At 36.7% G+C, this 22,057-nt stretch overlaps 1 protein-coding gene across 1 annotated transcript in view; it reads right to left on the bottom strand.

Annotated features, from left to right (window-relative positions):
- The window catches only part of LOC126377140 (muscle segmentation homeobox-like), a 34,798-nt gene extending 17,102 nt beyond the window's left edge, over positions 1-17,696 (bottom strand). Inside the window, exon 1 of the mRNA XM_050024819.1 lies at positions 16,998-17,696. Within this exon, the coding sequence (XP_049880776.1) occupies positions 16,998-17,658 (661 nt within the window). The 5' untranslated portion in view covers positions 17,659-17,696. The remainder of the gene's footprint in view (positions 1-16,997) is intronic.
- Between the last annotated feature and the right edge of the window lie 4,361 nt (positions 17,697-22,057).

Raw genomic sequence — 22,057 nt, 5'->3', positions numbered from 1 at the left:
GCGGACGAGTTGGCCAGAAGGGGAACGGGAGGTAACAGCCATCGGTCCGGAACCGATATTGCCGATCTCATTCGGACAGGTCCGCTCGCTGCTACGAACGAGAGCAGCCAACAAACACACCTTTTTTTGACGTGACTTATCGAAGTTTTGCCGCAAATGACATTAACTACTTGGCCGGACAAATGGGGAGCGCTGAAGGCTCTCACCCGGTACAACGTTTAAGACAACAGGCCTGAGGGTGCCCAGTTGGGCGCGAACCTCGGCTCAGGGCGTCGTCTGAGAGGAAAAATATTTGAAAGAATTAAACGACCCTAGTAAGTCGATAGCGATAAGCGCTGATTGAGGGAAGTCGTCGACCACGCCGGCGGTGTCGGTATCGGGGTCCTGAAATGTTTGTTGTCGCGAGCTGATTGGCTGATTCTATGGCTAGAGTAATCGGGTCGTCGGGATCGTATTACATACTTTGGACGCCGATGCTATTCAGTACCGTTCCTAAGCGGGATGTATTCGGAAGCCGCAACTACCAGGGGATTTGGTTGGTGCGGAGCAGAATCAAAAAAACTAATTTGAGCCATTGGGCAATGGTTGGCAGACTTAGGTCAATGTGCAGATTTTCATTGCGATGGAACCACGAACGATTTTGTATTTCCTGTAGACGGTGGATTTGAGAGAGACTCGCGTGAGCGAAAACTACCCCTGCATAGGTCATGATCGGACGGATGCAAGTCGTGTAGATTCCAAAGGGATAATTTACTACGCTTGTTAAGGAGACAATGAACACGGCCCATTACAAACGTGGCGCGATCGCGCACACGTTTGATATGGGCCTTGAAAGTAAGACGTCTATCTAAGACTACGCCGAGATATTTGACTTGCTCCTCCCAAGGGATCGGCTTGCCAGACATCTTGATGACTTAAGTTGACAGCGTGACCGTGACGTATTATAATAGCCCTTTGAAAAGTACACCGCTGCACTTTTCTCCGGGTTTACCTTGATTCTCCATTTGCGAAACTACTTGCCCAAGGCATTGGCGCGTTGGAGAATTCCGGTCATCATAACTCGACCACGGCACGAAGAATAGATGGCTGTATCATCCGCAAATAAAGCTAGTTCGGTATTAGGGTATTTGGGAATGAACAAACACACCAGACTATGAACCACCGTAAATAAATGCAGGCAGGCTAAGTTGGCACTACCCAACATCAATAGTTGTCTCTCCAAAAGAATTCTAAATGTGAAGAGGTCTCCACTAATACAGGTAACAGCTGCAGGTAGCAGGTGTAGCTGTGTGGTCACGGTGATATCAACAAACATCTGTTTACACTAGGTGTCACCGACAAGCCCCTGTGCAGAACCTGCATGGACGAGACAGCGGCCCATGTGCTACTGGAGTGTGAAGGAGCCGCCAACTACCGGGTCCGGCACCTTGGCCAGACGGGGTGCCTCCCTGAGGCGACCGGCAACGTCAGAGGCTTCTTAGAATTCCTTGGGGATTTACAACATAGTAAAAGCAAAATAAATTTCTCAAGTACCGTTGTGACTGCCTACCCCTTAGTGATACGGGCGTGATATTATGTTAGTATGTTCTGATTACTTATGGCTCTGCCCACCCCATTAGGGATACGAGCAGCTGCAAGTGATTGTGTATCTTATTAACGAGACATTAATGTTACGTTTACAACATAGTAAAGACAAAATCAATTTCTCAAGTAAAGTACCTACCTAACATAACTTTACTTTTACTATGACATGGTAAAAGTAATCTTAAAATAAGTACTTTCGTACAATACAATAATACTTTATTGCGTACAAGGAATTAAAAACACATAACAGTATTTTTTTAAATCTTTCTATCGTGTGGGTTGTGAGGTGGATTACCAACCTCATCAACCCTGGTGTCAGGGTAACTATTGAGCCGCCAGAGGCCCCTGACATGACTCATGTAATAACTACTTTCTTACATGAGTAAGTAGTCACCGGGACCAACCGTGCCTTCCGAAGCACGGAATTGCAAATTGCATTGGGACAGTTAATGGGATTTATACCCTGTACCAGGATGCCAGGGCTCGCGAATAGAAAAAGGCACGCTAGTGTTTCAAACTATCGATAGTTCAGTATCGATTATCGATCATAATCATTTTCAACTACGATTTTGATTGGTAGAAATAAAAAAATAGCTTTTCAAAAAATCTAAATCCATGGACTTTTGAGTTATTGAAATTCAGTTTAGACAATCAGCCCACTCAAAATAACCATACTATCGGAGTGTAGCAATACTACTGACTGAGGGCAAAATTATCGATAGTTTGTTATTAATCCGCAACGATACTATCGATTGTATTGCACTTAGGTAATAAAATCGAAAATGTTCCCACTTTCCGAGTTATCAATAGTCTTGCTATCGATCGACTCTCGGTCGGGATAGATTATCGATAGACATTTTTTGATCGGCAAGCCCTAGTGCACCCGAAATTCAAAATGGCGGTGCTGTTAAGGGGAAGTTATCATTAACCATGATAAAAAATATTTTTTTTTTTTTGTATTTTTTTTCCTTCCTAAATTGTAGTCGTGTATTATCCAACAGTGAACAATAACATCACGCCTTTTTCCCATTGGAGTAGGCAGAGACTGCGGAATTTCACTTACCACTACACGCTCGTATCGCTACATGCCCGTACCAAACATACATACATAATATCACGCCTTTATCTCTTATGGGGCAGACAGAGCCACAAGTAATCATAACATAGGTACATAAATAATTATCATGCTCGTACCGCTAATGGGATGTTCTTGTGACTCTGCCCACCCCATTAGGGATACGGGCAGAGTGATAGTATGTCTTATTATTGACAGATTAATTTCGCCTTCTGCTATTGCGCGGGATATTTGCGAAGAAACGTGGCAATTCTGTGTTAGTGCCAGAGTGTGAGCGCGGGTGATCCTTATTAGATAAACGACTTTTTTACTTTTCTAGGTTCAAAGTAAAATACGTACCTACTTTCATAAAATACAATACATTCATTCATTCATTCAAACAATACCATAAAAATATTTTATTGCGCACAAAGAAATAACACACCCTTAAGTACCAGGATACTAGCATTCCAAAAGAGATAGAAACATGCACACGAAAGTAAACTGTCAAATTATTTGTCAGTGCTTGTTTACTATCTGTGGAGTGAAGTTCGAAATTTGGATTTGTTGTGATAACTGTGATCAGTGATAGTTCGAGGTGTCTTTGAGTAATGTAGGTTATTATGAAATGATGATGTGTGTGGGTGCCGGCGATGGCAACTTAAGTGAAGCACGGAACTTGTATCAGCGATTCATAGAAGGTAGACCAGCTGATGAAGCCAGGCAACTGCCTTCACTGCATTGCTTCAGGAAAATGGTCAATCGCCTACTGCATTTAACGGGCTCTTTCCACGCGTCATCCGAGACTGGCCGCTCGGCGACCCGTGATCCGGAGTTTGAAGAAGCCGTACTAGCCGTGCAGCCAACCCAAGGACTACCACGCGAACCTTACCACATGCAACGTACGCCCGAGCTAATTCCTGCTGATTATTTACCTCGTGTGGCATTCTGAGAATGGTACCGAGTTCAAGTGGAAAGCTCACCAGACTTTGCTTCGAAAGTGTTGTGGACAGATGAAGCGGCAGGTCTGTGCATCGAACGGGGATGACGACATTTCGAACCTTTCTTGTAAAACGTAAGTCTAATTATTAATTACCTACCTACTTACCCACACTTTCACACTTTTTTTCCTATTTACTATTAAATTAAATACCTTACCTAAACAAGTAGGTAATTTTAACTTATTTTACACGTCATAAAATAATGTGAGAATAGTTGTCAAAGCAAAATGACTCCAATTATTAGATGCTTTAGTGTCATTCTTGTTTGTTACAGTCGCCGACGTGCCGCCGACTCGGATTGTTCCAATCGGCCGCCGACTCCTTTTGACGTTGCCGCCAAAGCCGCCGCCCGCTCGAATTTCGTACCTATCGCGGCCGTGCGAGCGCTACGAGTACCAGGCGACCAGGACGCGCTAGGAGATTTGTGTAGTGCCAATATTTGAGTGGATTAAGAACAGTGACCTCAATAGTGCTGTGCCGTGTTTTTTACATGCTGGAAATATTAAAATATTTTTTTAACTGAAATTGAAAAAAATATCAAAAGTGTTTTTTTTTAATTGAAATTTTGCAGATAAGATCTACATAAGGTATAGTTTTGTCCCCTTTCGGCTTGATACCCCCCTTCCGTTACACCCTGTACAATACTAATTAGCTAAAAAGGAAGGTTCGAAGACAAATTCGACTAATACTGATGTGTTATCGATTTTACATAAGTTTTGCAAATGTTTTGTTGGATTATGCTATAGCCGATGTTCTTCTGAAACGTGTTTGTTAAATCTGAGTAGCGTAAAAAAACGATTAGGTAAAATTAAACTTAAAAATAATTGATTTCTTTAATTTTCTCTTATTTAAATTAAAAATTTAAAACAATTTTTCACAATGCTACCTACCTAATTAATGTAAACGTGTAATAAACAAAAAGAAAAAGGCCTTACATATAACGATTTAAATAGCTTCTAATATGAAAATTCAATTTATAAACTAATAGGCAAGTTTTTCATTTGCAAGTTATAATTCTAATATTATTTTAATAGTTCCCATATAATGTACTAGACTATTTACTATTATCGTTAGGTGGAATAAAGGAGAACACACACCGCTGCATAATGTAAGTACCTACTTATGTAACGCACACAGGGTCGAGTTTTCAATTTGTACGTGACTGTACTACTTATGCAATTTTGTAGCCTTTTTATAGGATAATAATGAAAATACCATTTTATGCTTTTGTGTGATCGTTAGGTATAAGTACTTAATGCTTTTTAAACATAGAATGACTTGTATAAGATAAAGGCAGCAGGAAAAAAAATAAAAACAAATGATTCTACGTAATGATAGCAATAACATTTAAGTAGAAAAAACGTATACATAAATATATTTTTTTGCATTAACCAAAGTCCGTATTAAAGATAATCACGCGTTGATATGTGGAATTGATATTGCATAAACAATAAGCAATTTGTATCGCCAGTTAGACTTATACCAGTTTCGTTCCATTGGTAGCACAGTGGCACAAAATGTACATTTGCTGTGTACAATAATTATGAGATTAAACGAACTTACCTGTAAGTGAAGTTCTATCTCAATTATACGAAGCTCCTTGTTCGAGAGGACCATGCTGGAGCATAAGACGTAGACTACACTGTTAAATACCTCTCGAACAAGGAGCGAGTATAATTGTACTGTACTTTCCCGTATGTCCTCCCTTACGTAGTCCTAATCAATACATGTAGGTAGTAATAGGATCTCAGGAACTGTGAAATTAAAAGGTTTATTACTTATTAAAGTAATAAATCCAGGCGAGTGCAATGAACAATATGGGTATTATTCTCGGCATTTAAACATGGCACACAGTTTATAGGCTGACCGTTTGACACAATGGAGTAACTATTTTCTAATAGATGTGGCTATTTATTATATAATAATATAATGTAATTATGTTATTTTTATTCTATTGCATTTTGATTTATAGTTTTATACTCAGTCCGAGTTAGACTTTTAGTTATTATTAATATAAAAAGCGACAATTCGTCAAATGTCAAAAACTACGCTATTATAACAACACACGTATAATATCAAGCCTACACTCCCAAAGGGTCGGGCAGACGTATGCAATATACACCCACTTCTTGCCAGCTGTTTGCACTAACCATACATGTAGTATTAGTAACCCTGACCAGGGTTGAGGAAGTCGGTCATGATCTCACAACACACAAGAGAAGTAGAGACTGTGGTCTATCATTAAAAATATAAAATAGTAGTATGACCAGTGGGTCACAACACAAGTGGCTGGGGTGGGTGTCTAGATGGATTTTTTTTTATACAATCGGATTGTAAAAATCTAATACCTTACTTATAAAAGCTAATATACACAGTTATTATTTTATAAGTTTCAAGATGTTTTAAAGATAGGTTAGGTTAAGAGAACTCTAAACCGGCGAGCATGCATGTCTTTGATGACAGTGGAAGAAGCGAAAGTGGTGTGTCAGGATCGTAGTAAGTGGATTCCGTAGTCTCTGCCTACCCCACCGGGAAACAGGCGTGATCTTATATACAGGGTGTTAGTGACACCGTAACGAATACTGAGGGTGACGATTCAGACCATGATACTGAATTAATATCAAGTGAAATTTTCGATCGCAGAAATCACGATCAGGTCTATACTTTTGCGATGGAAAATTCCACTTAATGTTAAACTCAGAATAATGAGCTAAATTATCGCTCTCAGTATTCGTTACGATGTCACTTACACCTCGAAAGTGTAAGTACAGAAAGCTATACAAGTAGGTATGGGTGTTAGTGGCACCGTAACGAATATTGAGGAAAATGATTCAGACCATGATTCTGAGTCGATATCAAGTGGAATTTCCTGTCGGAAAATTCGTGAAAATTTTAGTGTTTTTTTTTTATTATTTTCATTTTCATACTTTTGCGGCGGAAAATTTAACTTGTTATCAGCTCAGAATCATGACCTGAATCATCCCTCAAAGTTTTCGTTACGATGTCCCTCACACCTTGTATGTATGTATTAATTTTTCCATTCAAAGCCGTACATAAGGACGTTTGCTTCATAAAATCTTTCTTATTTATCATTATCGTTAAGTGACATCAATCATAGGTCGTGTAATGTAATTAAAGTGTTTACAGTTACAAATTGAACTCACAGTTAGACGGTTTATTACTAATCAACTTGTCATACTGCATAATGAAAATGATAATCAGTATACCAACGAATGGTTTGCAAAAACCGCATCTTTGTTATTAGTGACTTTTTTTTGACGTGACTTATTGCAGATTTGCCGCAGATGATATTAACTACTTGGCCAGAACTAATAGTGACTGACCGTGAGGCGAATTACCAACCTCATCAACCCTGGTGTCAGGGTTATTATTAAGCCAACAAAGGCCCCCGACATGGCTCATGTAACGACTAGACACATCACTAAGTAGTAACCGGGACCAACGGCTTAACGTGCCTTTCGAAGCACGGATCATCTTACTTTCGGACAATCAAGTGATTAGCCTTTTCACTCATGCAACTGAGGCCTATACCAAGAATAAGTACTTACATCCAATATTAAAAAACGTTGTAATTATAACTATTACCTAGTGCACTACCGTATTCGTTAAATAATAAAGACCTCATTATGGCATTAACTTGCGTGAACTTTTTGATTTTACATTTAAAATAACCTACGATTAAAATAATATACGACGAGAGGACAAATTGCAGCCATTTTTTGTATGACTGGGTGTGTTGTCTAAGACAGACCGTATCTAAACCAAAATAAAATTATTTTCTAACCCAATCAAACTGCCTACTTAATTTAATTCGTAATAGACCATTATGCGGGTTCATAAACAAATAGGAAAGTGGGAGTAATGATCGTATTAACGCATATTATGGCTTGTGAATGGCTTGCGTTCGGACCATTGTGCGCGATAAGCAACCTGTTGGCCGAGCGTTTATTTTTCAGTGGCCGAGCCGAGCCGAGCCATATTCGCCGCTATCTCGGCAGACGACAGTGTCACCGCACCTTTAGGTCACCGTCTACAGGTAATACAAAATCGTTTCATGCGGAAAGCTACGGGAGCTCCATGGTTCCTTTGCAATGAAAATCTGCACATTGACCTAGGTCTGCTAACCATTGCCCAATGGCTCAAATTAGCTTCAAAACGTTTTTTTTTATTCTGCTCCGCACCACCCTAATCCCCTGGTAGTTGCGGCTTCCGAATACATTCCGCTTAGGGACGGTACTGAAAAGGCGTCCGAAGGACGTAATATACGATCTCGACGACCCTATTACTCTAGCCATAGAGGCAGCCAATCAGCTCGCGACACCAAACACTTCAGGGCCCCGATACCGATCCCGCCGGCGTGGTCGACGATTTCCCTCATTCAGCGCTTATCGCTATCGACCCACTAGGGTCGATTAATTCTTTCAAATATTTTTCCTCTCAGACGACGCCCTGAGCCGAGGTTCGCGCCCAACTGGGCACGCTCAGGCCTGTTGTCTTAAACGTTGTACCGGGTGAGAGCCTTCAGCGCTCCCCATTTGTCCGGCCAAGTAGTTAATGCCATCTGCGGCAAATCTACAATAAGTCACGTCAAAAAAAAGCGCCTTTAGGTTTTAAAACTGGGACGTTGTTTTTGAGAATCAGGTTGTTTTAAACAAAAACAAACTCAACAATATCTACTTTTAGTATTCCGGGGAGAATATAAAAAAATTACTGAGCAAAAGTGTTATATTTTTTTAAGCGGGAACGTATCTTTTATTGTACTCGTAATAGAGTTATAAACAACTACTTACTGAAAGTTCATCATCCCCCTAGCATTATCCCGTTTTTCACAGGGTTCGCTTACATAGCCTGAATATTTTGACAGGTCCGGTTTTTACAGAAGCGACTGCCTGTCTGACATTCCAACCCGCGAAGGAAAAACCAGCCCAGTACAGAGTAGGGGTGTAGGGTATAACTACTTACTGAAAGTTATTTATACTATCTATAACACTAAAATAATGTAGAGTTATAATAATAGGTGTACAGGTTTACAGGGGTATTGGTAGCCTCTGTAACCAATAAGTCTACGTTTTAACAGCATTTTTTTGATAAAATATATACGATAGACGCTCTGAATATTTTTATGGCAATATAAAGTTAAATTATGTTTTGTATGATGGGACATTAATATATTCATTTAATTTAGCTAAATGTCGTGAAGTACCTTTAAAAATATTTAATGAGGTGCTTTCATGCTCACCTCACATTATACCCGTTGCATGCTTTAAAACATTCCGTTTTTCATAGCAAATTATTTAAGTAGTTGTTTTTTTTGTTACACATTATCATGAATTTATATATACATAGTTAAATGGTGATTTAGTAAATTTTATTGCGTGAGAAATTAAAGTTATAAATAAAAGTTATTCCTGGCAGTCTCTTCTGTGAGCATCATCATCATCTCCGTAGCATAGCATTATCCCGTTTTCACAGGGTCTGCTTACCTAACCTGAAAAATTGACAGGTCCGGTTTTTACAGAAGCGACTGCCTGTCAGACCTTCCCACCCGCGAAGGGAAAACCATCCCAATACAGGTGAGGTCACATACCTCCGAAAATGCAGTCTCTTCTGTGAGCATTTTGTAGAAATTAGTGACTGTCATTTCTATTTAAATAAAGTACTGGAATAATAATGAATAAATTATCTCCACCAACCGCAGTGGAGCAATGAAGGACAGCACTATTTATAGAACCGACAAAAATATTCGAATCAACACTTTGCGTCTTTTGTACATCTTTAATTCAAACAGTTTAAATTTAAATATACGCAAGTAATTTACATACATCGGTTAACAATAATAAAACAATTCGTTTAAAAAGCAATTTGACATTTGCGCGTGTAAAAATAAGTGTATAATGTCGAGAAATGTCAAATAGCAATAGTGCTTTCTTAGATGATTCGCTTCAATTTGTTTTTTTTTTTTTTTTTCGAACACCCCCCCCCCCCCCCCCCCGTATTTAAGTGTATTGTATAGTCCGAAGGAAAAGTAAAATATTCTGTCTATATTTTTATCTCATTAGGTACTTGTTTTAAGTTTTTCCTTAACATATTTTATCAAATTTAAATATCTATATTTCCTCAACGAATTCGAACTTAATTCGATGCCTATTTCGAGTATTGAAAATTATTTATTTTAAATTGAATGCTATCTATAAAATGCAAATTAGTACTTATAAATATTTATAGTGTAAGAACTAACATTATAAAGGGCAGGTGGCATATAGTTTTAAACACTAATTACTGAGCAATATTTATCAATTAGGTTAATAGTTGCTAACAAAGTCTAGAAAAGGACACTTAGTTGCAGACATGGGTATTTTTAATGTATGGTAATTATATATAATGTCTGTTGGTATTAGTAGTGGCAGTGGACTTTGCTCTACCATGCTGGTATAATATATAGCCGGGTAACACTCCCCATTTGTCCGGCCAAGTAACTATTATTAGTCCATAGCCAAATGATAATTGATAATATGATTTATATTAATAACGAAATGTGAAAATAAAATCAAAATTAATTGAAAAAATAAATAGAAAGAAACGGTAATGAAGGACTTTATAGATGATGCTGTACTTACATTTTTTTTTCATGTCCTAGTAGATATAATAAAATAATAATAAAAATAAAAATAATATATAAACAATGACTATTTTTCTTCGTTTAATCTAAAACACAAATCTAAAACAACCCTATAAAAATTTACCATTGGCTAATAACCCTAAAGAATTATGTTGATAGCACACGTCAAACGGTTTGCATACCAGCGAGATACATTTTTGATTCGCCCGGGTTGTTATTCATTTACTCATTCTTCCTAAAATTAAGAGTTGTCAATCATCCGTCTCTTTCCTTTTCGGCGGATAAGAAAATGACAGGTATAACTATTATGAGGTGTCTGTAGAAATCGGGGCCATTATGTGCCTATGTGGTTTAAATAAGTGACTTATCTGACGCTTTTCTAAAAGCATGTTACCTACACAACCATACCATACCTTTACCGTTGTTGTTCTAGGAACTACATTGTACTGCAGTATACTATTATTGCTTGATGTCAAAGGTTGACACGCAATACAATTTCTATAGGAATTAAGTATAATACCTATGCGTGCATACGGTTTGCATTGCAAGACTAATTGCATTCCAAAAGTGTAATTTATTGCTCAATTTACGCACCAAAGACTTACGCTCATATTTTTTACAATTACATATATAAACTCACGCCCGTGCTCCTCGATAGGGTGGGCAGAGCCACAAGTAATCAAAGGCAACTAGCAGTGACTGTTCATACGAAGTCCTAAGATGGATAAGATGAACCTTATGGTGACAAGGGATCATCCTATCGTCCATAACAATTGTCCATCATGTTAGAACTGACACAGATACTGTCGGATTTAATAACATATTGCATGGAAGCATGGAAGATAAGCAGCTGAATGTGTTCTTGAAATGTGTTTCTTGTATTGATGCCTAAAGCCTAAATTATAAGGCCTAACTTTCCCATAATGTAATACAAAATATTTATATTTAGAGCATCCTATAACTTTGTTTCTGTATATCATCGTAAACATGATTATTATTAAGTATTTCTTATGTAAGTGACTGTAAGTCTTTAAAAAAAATAAAGATTCTATAAACCTATAATGGCGAACTGTTACTGTTACTGCATCGTCGTTAATAGAGATACAGGTGTTATTTTAGAAATTAATAACTGCGAATATACCGCGCTAAAAATAGTAATAATAATAATAATTATTATTTATTTATATTTCTAAGAATATTTGTACAGGAGTGTAGTGGTGCATTTGGCTTGAGAACTGATATATATCAAAGCCCATGACAATAGATATACTACATTATGTTTATTTTTATTATTATTTTATTATATCTACTAGTGCATCTATTTATCCGAGTAATCAATTCTGCACTTTTATAAATTAAGCGTGAAAAGCTAACAGACAGACGGGACGGGACGGCTACTTTTGTATTTATAATAAAACCTGTATCGACTACTTGAGTCATGTCAGGGGCCTTTGGCGGCTCAATAGTAACCCTGACACCAGGGTTGATGGGGTTGGTAATCCACCTCACAACCCACACGATAGAAGAAGAATAAAACCTGAAGATTGTCATAAATATAAATCCATCTGCGTACCATACAAGGTACAGTAAGCCACACAAATTCAGTGGTAGCGAATATAGAGCGATTAGCAATCGTTAATTGAATAAACATGTACTTTGTACAGTCGGCAGCATGTTACTTAATGGCACCGCAACACGCGAAACTGTGGCTTGTAATAAGTATGGCTACGACAAGCCCGGCCATAATAAACTATATCCTTGTAGTCGTAAAACGGATAAAAAATCGACGTAGCCGACCATTGTACATTGTAGCAGAAAAATTGTTTATGTTAAATGTTTTATTAATAGGTAAGTAATGTCTTTTCTTGAAATGATATTGAATTATATGCATCCTTGAAATATGTAAATAGCATGATTATATTGTTTTATGTTTTATTATGGATTAGTATTTTAGTAAGTCTATTTTAAAATTATATTGAAATGTATATTTATTTTATTTTTCTTTCTATTGATTCTTAGGGTTAAATAATAATAAATTTGCATATCGGCTTCTGGCGCATCACGCTTGTGCAATGTTGTTATATTATTATAATATCTTACTTATTATAACCGTGTATGCCTGCAAATAAATTTCATTTCATTTCATTTCCCCATTCATATAGGTACTTACCAATTAATTTTTTTGTACTTAATATTTTTTTAATATAAAAATAAACTCTGACTGACTTTAAATTAAAGGTATATAAATAAAGAAATGAATGCGAAAGGCTAGAGAGAAACCACTGCCCGATTTTTCCCTAAAAAAGAAGCATGGAGAATTCTATACTGACAAGAGCGTGGCTCTTAAATTAGTGGTGATGATATAAATGACGACAAATGCAGAATTATTTTTAAGTTAACATGAAATCCCAGTTTTTTATTGACAAATATTGAATTTAATTTTTGTAAATTTAATTGATATTTTTATTATTACGGAGCTGTTACCGACGCATTTTAGTCTAAAAAATATCAAAATCAGCGTGTATTTTTTGCGAACATATTCCACTAACTAGGCAAGTAGTTCGTAATGCATCCTCAAAAAATACCAAATGAGTGTTAATTGATTGTTTTTTGTAACCGTTTACAAATTGGCTAAGCTTACAGAACGTAATCATTAGTCACGGATATACCTACACACACACTAATAGAGGATGTTTCGTACAAAATATACTAACATAATTATAATTACCACTGAATTCTACTTTTTGAGTTTGATTGTAAATAATTGATATCAAGTGGTTTCTAAAATTTGTACCCTGTTAACTTAAACATAGCTGGCGAGGAATGGGAGTATTTGCCAGCGAGATGCCTATTTGATTCGTCCGGGTGATTGTTTCATTCACTCATTCATTTCAAAATGAACAGCTGTCATTTATCCGTCTCTTTCCTTTTCTGTGGCTAAGAAAATCACAGGTATAACTTAAAATAAAATTAGGAGGTGTCTGCTGTAATCAGCACCATTTTCTTAAGCAATTTCATTGTTATAATAACAATAATTTCTCAAATGCGGAACATATTACGTAAAGAATGAGTGTAATTATACGTTTTAATTTTGTGGAAACAATTCTACAATAAACCTAATTACACAAACTGAACCAAATAACCGCAGGATATCCGAAATCCATTTATAGAAAACTCGACTTATCGATTTCCGCATTGAAATCGAGCATGTCGGGTAGTCGTCGTTGATTAACTAAATCGATCGTTTAATTCGCACCTTAACACGTGATTTCCCGGATATCGATTCACTGTGAAATTAATATTAACTTAAAAGTAAATTAAGATAGTTTGATATGCGGAAGAAAGATACGTTTTAGGTGTTAAATAGATATTTCATTTTTAAATTTATATTCAAAATAAACGGATCAATTAAGTGGAACAATAATTAAGTAATCCGTTGGAAAAATATTATACCAATACGGAAATGAATCTAATTGGATCACAATATTAGGTAGAGTCACAATGCACCATACTACACTTTATGCCTTAGTAGTAAAGTACTTAATACGTACCTACAATACAAAGGTAGTCGACTATCAGGGTTGATGAGGTTGGTAATCTACCTCACAACCCACAAGATTCTTATGCTTTTAGAAAGAAAGAAAGAAATTTTATTGAGTACCTACAACAAACAAGTAACAATTATAAATAAGGCCATGACTCCTAAACTACTATAACTGTATTTCAGGAGCCAGTGTCTTCCCAAATTTACATACTTCATTATTATTTGAGGTACATAATAAACTTTTTCTTTATAACTATGGTAATGAAAACGAAAACATAGCCTTTTGTTGTTAATGCCATGTGCGGCAACTTAAGTATTGTATAATACTTAAGTCATACAAAAAAAGAAAAAATACAGAGGCAAAATCAATAAAGAAATTGCGATACTAGGTATATCGTAAGATCTTATATAATTTAATACCCCATATATGTATTGCCTTATTTATAATTCAATGCACAACAATTCCAACAAGACGGTCTTATAACTCGGCCAGTCCTAAGTCCTAACAGGAGTAAAATCGTATGCAAAGCCCGCCATATTTTCGCCATGCTACCATCCACCATCTTGCATTGTTTTCGTATTGTTTCGAATTTCGACAGATCCGTTATTTATGTAAGGCTTACAGGCTTTGTTTGCTTGTTTGCTCTCAACCGGTTCTCAAGGGGTTAAGGGATTTGTGTACGGTTTTGTTAACCCATTTTTGGGTCTACCGCCTCGTCGGAAAGGGCCCTTAATTTGATTTTGCGTCGCGAATTTCGATTGCGTAGATTGTTTTAATTATATTTTTATGATGTTTTGTCATCATATCGTCCCCCTATCACACTCTATGTGGGATCGGTGGTGGCAACACCTACTAAAATATTGGTTTTATATTTTTTAAGGTGGTAACAAGTTTTGTAATCTCTCTTTCTGTGCAACAAGATTATAGTGTGCATGGTTTCATGACTGCCCGGCGCGCTAGCAAGGGCCTCTTTCAAGACATTACACTATTAGGACTCGTTCAGTCGGCACTACTATTCCTCTTCCATTGTTCTCTGTCAGATGTATTCTCAGTACTCATACCTTTCACGCACATATTCTTCTTCTTCATATTTGTATTATTGCGAAATTATTTTCTTAATTTACCTCGTAATGCCCAGATTTTCTGACACAATAATAGTAAAATAACAACACAGCACAATTCGTTTTGTACAATACAATGTAAATTAAACCTTTTTCTATCACTGACGAATGGTAGGTATTTAATGCAATTTCAGTGTCTAATTTTAATGAATTTAAGGCAGAAAAGCAGTAGAGTAGGTGCGTATCTATCAAATGTTTTACTATGTAGGTATGCAGGCATTTCAATAGAAAAAAATATTTTAGGTACAAGTAGGTAGGTTATATATTGAGTTATTATTTTCATGTTCCAAAACATTTTAGGTAATTATATAGTTCCGTTCTATTTATCGGTATGTACTTTACCATTGCTTTATCATATACTTATTCAATCGATAGACTTAAACACGTACGTAATAAAACCTCATTAGGTACATGCATTTCAATTAAATAAGTCAATCATAACAGGATACAGTAATTACAAAAAAAATAATAAAAATAATTATACAATAGATTTGTGGCGGTCAATTATTAACCGCATACCTATTATTTTCCTTATTGTTAAAAATAAATTGGGTTTCTTGATAAAATAAGCAATAATGAGTCCATAAATAACGGATATATATACATTATACATTTATATATATTATTTTAAGTAAATTAATTAGAAATAAATACATAAAAAATAATATATTCTAGTTTTACGCATAGTATCGTTTAAGTACCAATATTGTATAAAAAACCGATACATTTTCCAATTAATTGCGTAATAGAAAAATTATAATAGAAAAAATATTCAAGAATGAAGTATTTGAAGATTAACCCAAAAATATGCATATACAATCAAATTTTCAATATTAGTTAAACCGATTTAGCAATTTACAATTTATTTAATTCGCTACCTACCTATTAAAAATTGAAACAAGGAAAAAATAATCGGGTTGCGGTTGATTACCTCACAAATATATTAACAATAGCGTATTTATTGATGCAAATTATGGTCACCAACACAATACGTATGATAACAACTCGCAGTATAAAGAATTGCATCACAATATAACGCCTTCACCGATTTCTATTACAAGGAACGGAAAACCCTCTAGCATCACAATTTCATGGAAATTCTAATCAATATTTAAGAACAATGGTGCCCGCAACGTATTATTTATTAAAACAAGTGCATATTTTTTATCAAAAACAACAATATTGTACAATTCCGAAGTCAACAAGCAACAAATGCCTATTTTCTTTAAGGAAACTCTTAATAAAAACCTATACTTGCCTACTAAAAACTCTTCTAATTTGTTAATGCAATTTATTTAAATAGAATCATAGAAACGGTTAATTATGTACGTAGATGACGTAGACATATAAAGGAATTCAACTAAACCCAAAATGAGTAAACAGTACCTACCTAAAGCGTAAAGCGTTCAATTAACATCATTCACTTCCTTAAATTTGTATTCGTAGACACGAATACAATTTCTTACATAAACATTTAAGATTTTTAACGACATACTTATGAAAAATACAGAAATATATATTCGTAATTAATTTTTGAATCAATTAAGTACTGTCAATAACTGATTGACCGCAATACTAAATTTAATTTAATTAAACTAATGTAAATTAAAGACTAGAAAAACTACATAACAAATGACACTACTAAAGTTAATGATTACACGTGTAGACGCACCATCAAAATAAAAGACATTCCAAAAGGGAAAGCAAAATTTAAGCATCGATAAACGGGAAGAAACATTCCACAAATAAAATGATTGATGACTTGACAGAGCTCCGGTTAGCTGCCATAAATTATGACGAAGACAACAAAAAACTGTAACAACCGTGAAGTGTTAAACAAGAAGGGAAGAAAGCTGACCTTAATTCAATAAACGTTGATTCAGAAAAAAAATACTTATAAATTATAAATGAGTTGATGAGGATAATAAATTGATTAGAGACGGAACAGGTAAATATCAGCTCTGTGTTAACATACGTAAATTAAAACGTTTTTTCCTCTTTCGGTCAAGCCAAACAAAATGTAAATAAGGTAAATATATTAAGATCACTAACCTGTTAAGTGTCCTACAGGAAAATGCGACTGGAAGAGCGGTCCGAAGGAAGGCACGACCGAGGGAGGTCCCGGCCAACCGAGCCCGTGGTACGCCGCCGCCGCCGCCGCCAGCGCGCTGAACGGAGTCGGCCGCACCACTCCTAACCTCTCCTTCTCCATTGTCGACGACCTCTCTTCATCTTCACTTTGAGTCCCGTTTTGTAAATCCTCCACGTCAACTATCGAATCCTCCTGGTTGACCGAATCTTCATACTCTTCGTCAGACGATGTGACCGTTGCCGATACGTTTAAATTTAAGGGAGGCGTTTGAGACGACGGCCTCGGGGACAAAGATTTACCACCGGGCAACTCAGGCTGGGCTGAAGGCGACTGTCTCAGCGGAGACTCCGGGATCGTCCTGTGATGCCTGATCATCTCTTCGGTCTCATCGATTTGGTTCGCCTTAGTATCCGCCAAGATAGACGCCACGCTGAAGCTGATCCGAGAAGTCTTCGGGGGCTCGGTCGCTTCGGCCGGGCTGCTCGGGTACCTCGAGACACTCTGTATCGCCATGTTCACTTCTTTCGCAATGTCCTCGCAACTTTGTTTCTTTAACATTGACTGGTCAGTTCCATTTAGCACAGTTGACACTTGGTCGCGATCGTGGGATCGTGCACGCATGCGGGCGCGGTCGGAGGTTGACTGCCGGCGGCCGGCGCTCGGGGACCCTCACCGGCGCGGAGGCGTGGCCCGCGGGCGCTCCGCCCCACTGATGAAGCCGTCTCGCTCAGCCAATCGACCGTTCGGTACCGAATTGATCCGAGCGGGGGCCGAGGGGAGAGCGATTTAGCACGCTCTTATCTCGTTAGTCTCCTTTGTGATACTCGATTTTTTTTGTAGGAATCAAAACATAATTACCTTTTGTAGGGGTTCGCGCGTTTTGATCGCGCACTTTATGTCCACCAGAGGTATAAAGTATAAAAATATAATGAGGAGTTGTGAATGTCGCTTGTTAAATCCTTTTGAGCGGCGTTGGTTCCCTTTATGAGATTACTGAGGGGCATTCTTGGTGAATTTCGGCGCTCGCTGCGGATCCGTTTCAAATTAGTGTTCGTGATTTAGGACGACAGTAGTGACAATAATTTTAAATGTGATTTATTTATATTTTATTTTTCTCTGAAATTTTGCTTATTGATATTTTTGTACGATGTTTTGTTGAGATTTTATTTGTTACTGCGATGATTTCGGTAGCAAGGAGAGCGTTAAAAATGTTTCTAGATGTTATTATGAGTTAAATGATGTTAACATAGACGAATTCGCAAATCAGGTATCGCAAGCGCAATACCAACAGATTCTTTACTTTATCTTTAACTTAAAATACCTAATTAAAATTAAATTTTAGTGTCAAAAACTTGTGTCAACAAAAAGTCATGATTTTTTATTCCAAAATTGTTTAATTGCGAACTAAGCTAGTAAGTATACCTACATAATATTTCTCTTTTCTCGTTGTTGTTTTAACCGGCAAACGTTTAGTAGCACTAAAGTGTGATTCTGTTAAGAACATTTATATACTTAATAATAATAACCTATCCAGATTATGAATCTACTAAATACGAGTAATAAATTAAAAACCTTTTTTTCTACACGCCAAAAACGAAGCTTATGTTTCTCATACCGTCTCCCCACTGAAATCCAATCACGACCCTCCAAACGATTAGATATACTCACTTAAATCTATAAATAAACAACTTCCTATCACTTTACACTTGGTTTGTCGTCCAAAAATACCCTTACGAGGGGGCCGTCTACGAAGCGACGCCGATATAAAGAGAAAACTTAGGGTCTCTTACACCAGTAGCACCCTTATATCGTCTCACTCTTTCTTACTTATAAAAATCATATTTCCCTCTCACGTTACAATAGATAGTTGGTACTAAATAGGTATTTAGTATTCGGAAGGGATGCAGTTAATTACGTAGGGTGCGGAGAAAAATTGTCTGCGACAGAACCAAGTTATTTTGCAGTTGTAACGTTGTTCTTTTCTTCGTGTTCAAAAGGTATTTTGTTGTTTTAGGAGTGTAAGAATGAGTTGGTAACATAACAAACTTATTTTGCAGTTGTAAATGGTACTTTTGTTCTTGGGCAAAGGGTGAGTTGCAGTTTTTGGGGTGTAATATAAAGTTGGTAATACAGACAGGAGTTTGGTTTTCCGATATTAGACGATGAGGAAGAAATGACGGGAATGCTATGTTATTAATGATGGTGTATTATTGGCTTTTGGTTATTGCTGAGGTGTTTTCATTGCTTGCCTATTATTGAAATGATGGTTTAGTATAGGTAGTATGATTTTGGTTCAATATGGCATACCTAACTATAAATTTTTATTATCTATAATTACCTTCTTACTTAGTAACTTAAGTACGTAAAATAAAATGTGTCTTAAATCAATCAGGATACGGTTATAATCGATTTCTCACTCTGACATAGCATCACGCCTGTATGTCTGTAGGGGTAGGCTGAGTGTATAATTTTGCACCCACTCTCGGTCTCACTCTGCCAACCCCTTCGGGTACACAGGCGTGATATTATCTTCTCTTCTTCTGTCATATGGGTTGTGAGGTGGAATACCAACCTCATCAACCCTGGTGTCAGGGTTATTATTGAGCTGCCAAAGGCCCCTGACATGGCTCATATAACGTCTACTTACCTACATCAATAAAGTGATACTATGTTATGTTAACATACTCTACAGTGTCACTATAGAACTATACATATACATAATTAAAACACATAATAACGGGTTCTTACCGCGTTTAAATGGGGATATGAGACCATCCATCATGAGATGAGGTCATCCCGTGATCATGGCACTTGCAACAGTGTCGAAATATCGGGAGTCTCATATTCCCATTTAAACGCAGTAAGAACCCGTTATTATGTGTTTTAATTATGATAATAACCGCGTAAACTTAAAACAATGTATATACATATACAGGGTATTAGTGACATCGTAACGAAAACTTTGATGGGTGATTCAGACCATGATTCTTTGTTGATATCAAGCGGAATTTTCCGTCGCAAAAATATAAAATCTAAATATATAAAAGGAGAAACTGACTGACTGACATATCAACGCACAGCCTAAACGGGTAAACGTAGGCACTTGAAATTTGGAAGGGACGTAGCTTATGTACCGTAGAGGTGCACTAAGAAAGGAATTCCCGAAATTCCCATGGGAACGGAAATTAGCGTAAAAAATCCTTCCACGCGGACGAAGTCGCGGGCAAGAGCTAGTTGTCAATAATTTAAAAACAAATAAATCATGTGTTTTGCGACGGCAAATTCCACTTGATATCAACTCAGAATCACAGTCTGAATCATCCCCCTCAGTATTCGTTACGATGGCACTGACGTAATGTAAAGTTTTTACGCGGCAGCCACACTAAGAATGATTTATTTGTTCGCTTTGGATTTACGATCTAATTTAATAAAGGTGGCATTTCAAACGCTGTCAAATTCCGTTGATACTTTTATGACTGTCATTTTACTCAAATTCGACACTACTGTTAGATTATAAAGCTCAGTCTCACTGGGATAAGGAAGTGAAGGCATTGGTCTTTGATAGACAAGAATGGAGAATGCTACACCGACAAGAGCGTGGCTCTTAAATTAGTGATGTGTGATCTCACTGGGATACACAACATAACATAACAAATACTTTAATGCTCACACAGAAAATACAAAAATGTGAAACAAAAGAGAAATAGAAAGAGAGAACAACAGGCGGCCTTATTGCTGCCATGCCAATCCAACTGTGTATGCCATTTTTGTATACCATGGTGGCGTGACCGTGGTTGCTTTCCTTACATTACGGTTGCCCGGAACGGCCTCGGTGGTCCAGTGGTTGAGCGTTCTGGACTCTTTGTTATCCCTAGTATGGATAGGACATTGCAGTGTTATCACCTGATTGTCTAGAAGTAAAATGATCCGTGCTTCGGAAGGCACGTCAAGCCCGGTTACTACTTACTGATGTAAGTACGTAGTCGTTAGTTCAGTCACGTCAGGGGCCTTTGGCGGCTCAATAATAACCCTGATACTAAGGTTGACACTAAGAAGACGGTTGCCCGGAAGAAATCGCTTTAAGCGAACGCCAATTTAATAGTCTAAATCCATTAATAAACTTTTTTCAATCATGTTTATTTCAATTACCTGCAGGAGATAGTGAATAAATGAAACTTTTTGTCGTTATAATCATATCCATAAGTCCCATATAACGAGGACACTAATGATTTCCTTCTACAACTAACAGTTTTTACTCTGCCCACACCAGACTAATGTTGAGGAAGATGTCAATTAGCAGGCAGTTTGCCTCGGTGTTTTTTTTTTTCAAGAAAAAAGTTATGATTTATGAGACACCCTGTAACTCGAGACTCGTTATGCTAGATACAAATTGTTCAGTTCAAAATGCTATTAGAATCAAATGTGGACGGGATTTTAATTAAGTAAGCTATTAGTTTTTGTGGACTATGGAAGGGAGATAGATCATTATTTGTGCCTACAACAAAACTAGCGTCGTGTAAAATTTTTACCCCGTAAAACCGCATGCAGTGGTTCCTTCTCAACGTTAGTGCGAATTATTTAAATATAATTATTTTTTTATATATTTATTCCTTATTACTACTTATTACAAAATATAAAATATTTATTTTTCATAAAAGTACAAAATTCAATAATCAACACATTTTTAGACGATGAATTTGAGTAAAACACGTTTTTAAATCCAGACCTTAGAGAACTTTTATAGTAAGCAGGCACCTCGAAGACGCTTATTTCTGGTTACTTTTTGTAGCATTTAATAAATTAGTTTTTAGAGAAAATAAAAACATTTTTAAATACAAAGTTACCCCAAAGCTCTTAGCCCGTGTGCAGTCATATGGCTAATTTACAGTGTAAGGAAATATTTTAGTTCGGAATGCTATTTTGACATTCATGTTAAACGCGCGCAGGTGTGCGATGGTATTTAGAGAATGTGATATTGATACTTTTGCTTGCACGCTAATTAACAAGTAATGGTTTTCAG

This window comes from Pectinophora gossypiella, chromosome 22 (assembly GCF_024362695.1).
Source record: "Pectinophora gossypiella chromosome 22, ilPecGoss1.1, whole genome shotgun sequence".
NCBI lineage: Eukaryota > Metazoa > Arthropoda > Insecta > Lepidoptera > Gelechiidae > Pectinophora > Pectinophora gossypiella.
Note: the sequence above shows the minus strand (reverse complement) of the source record. Positions and strands in the feature narration are given on the sequence as shown.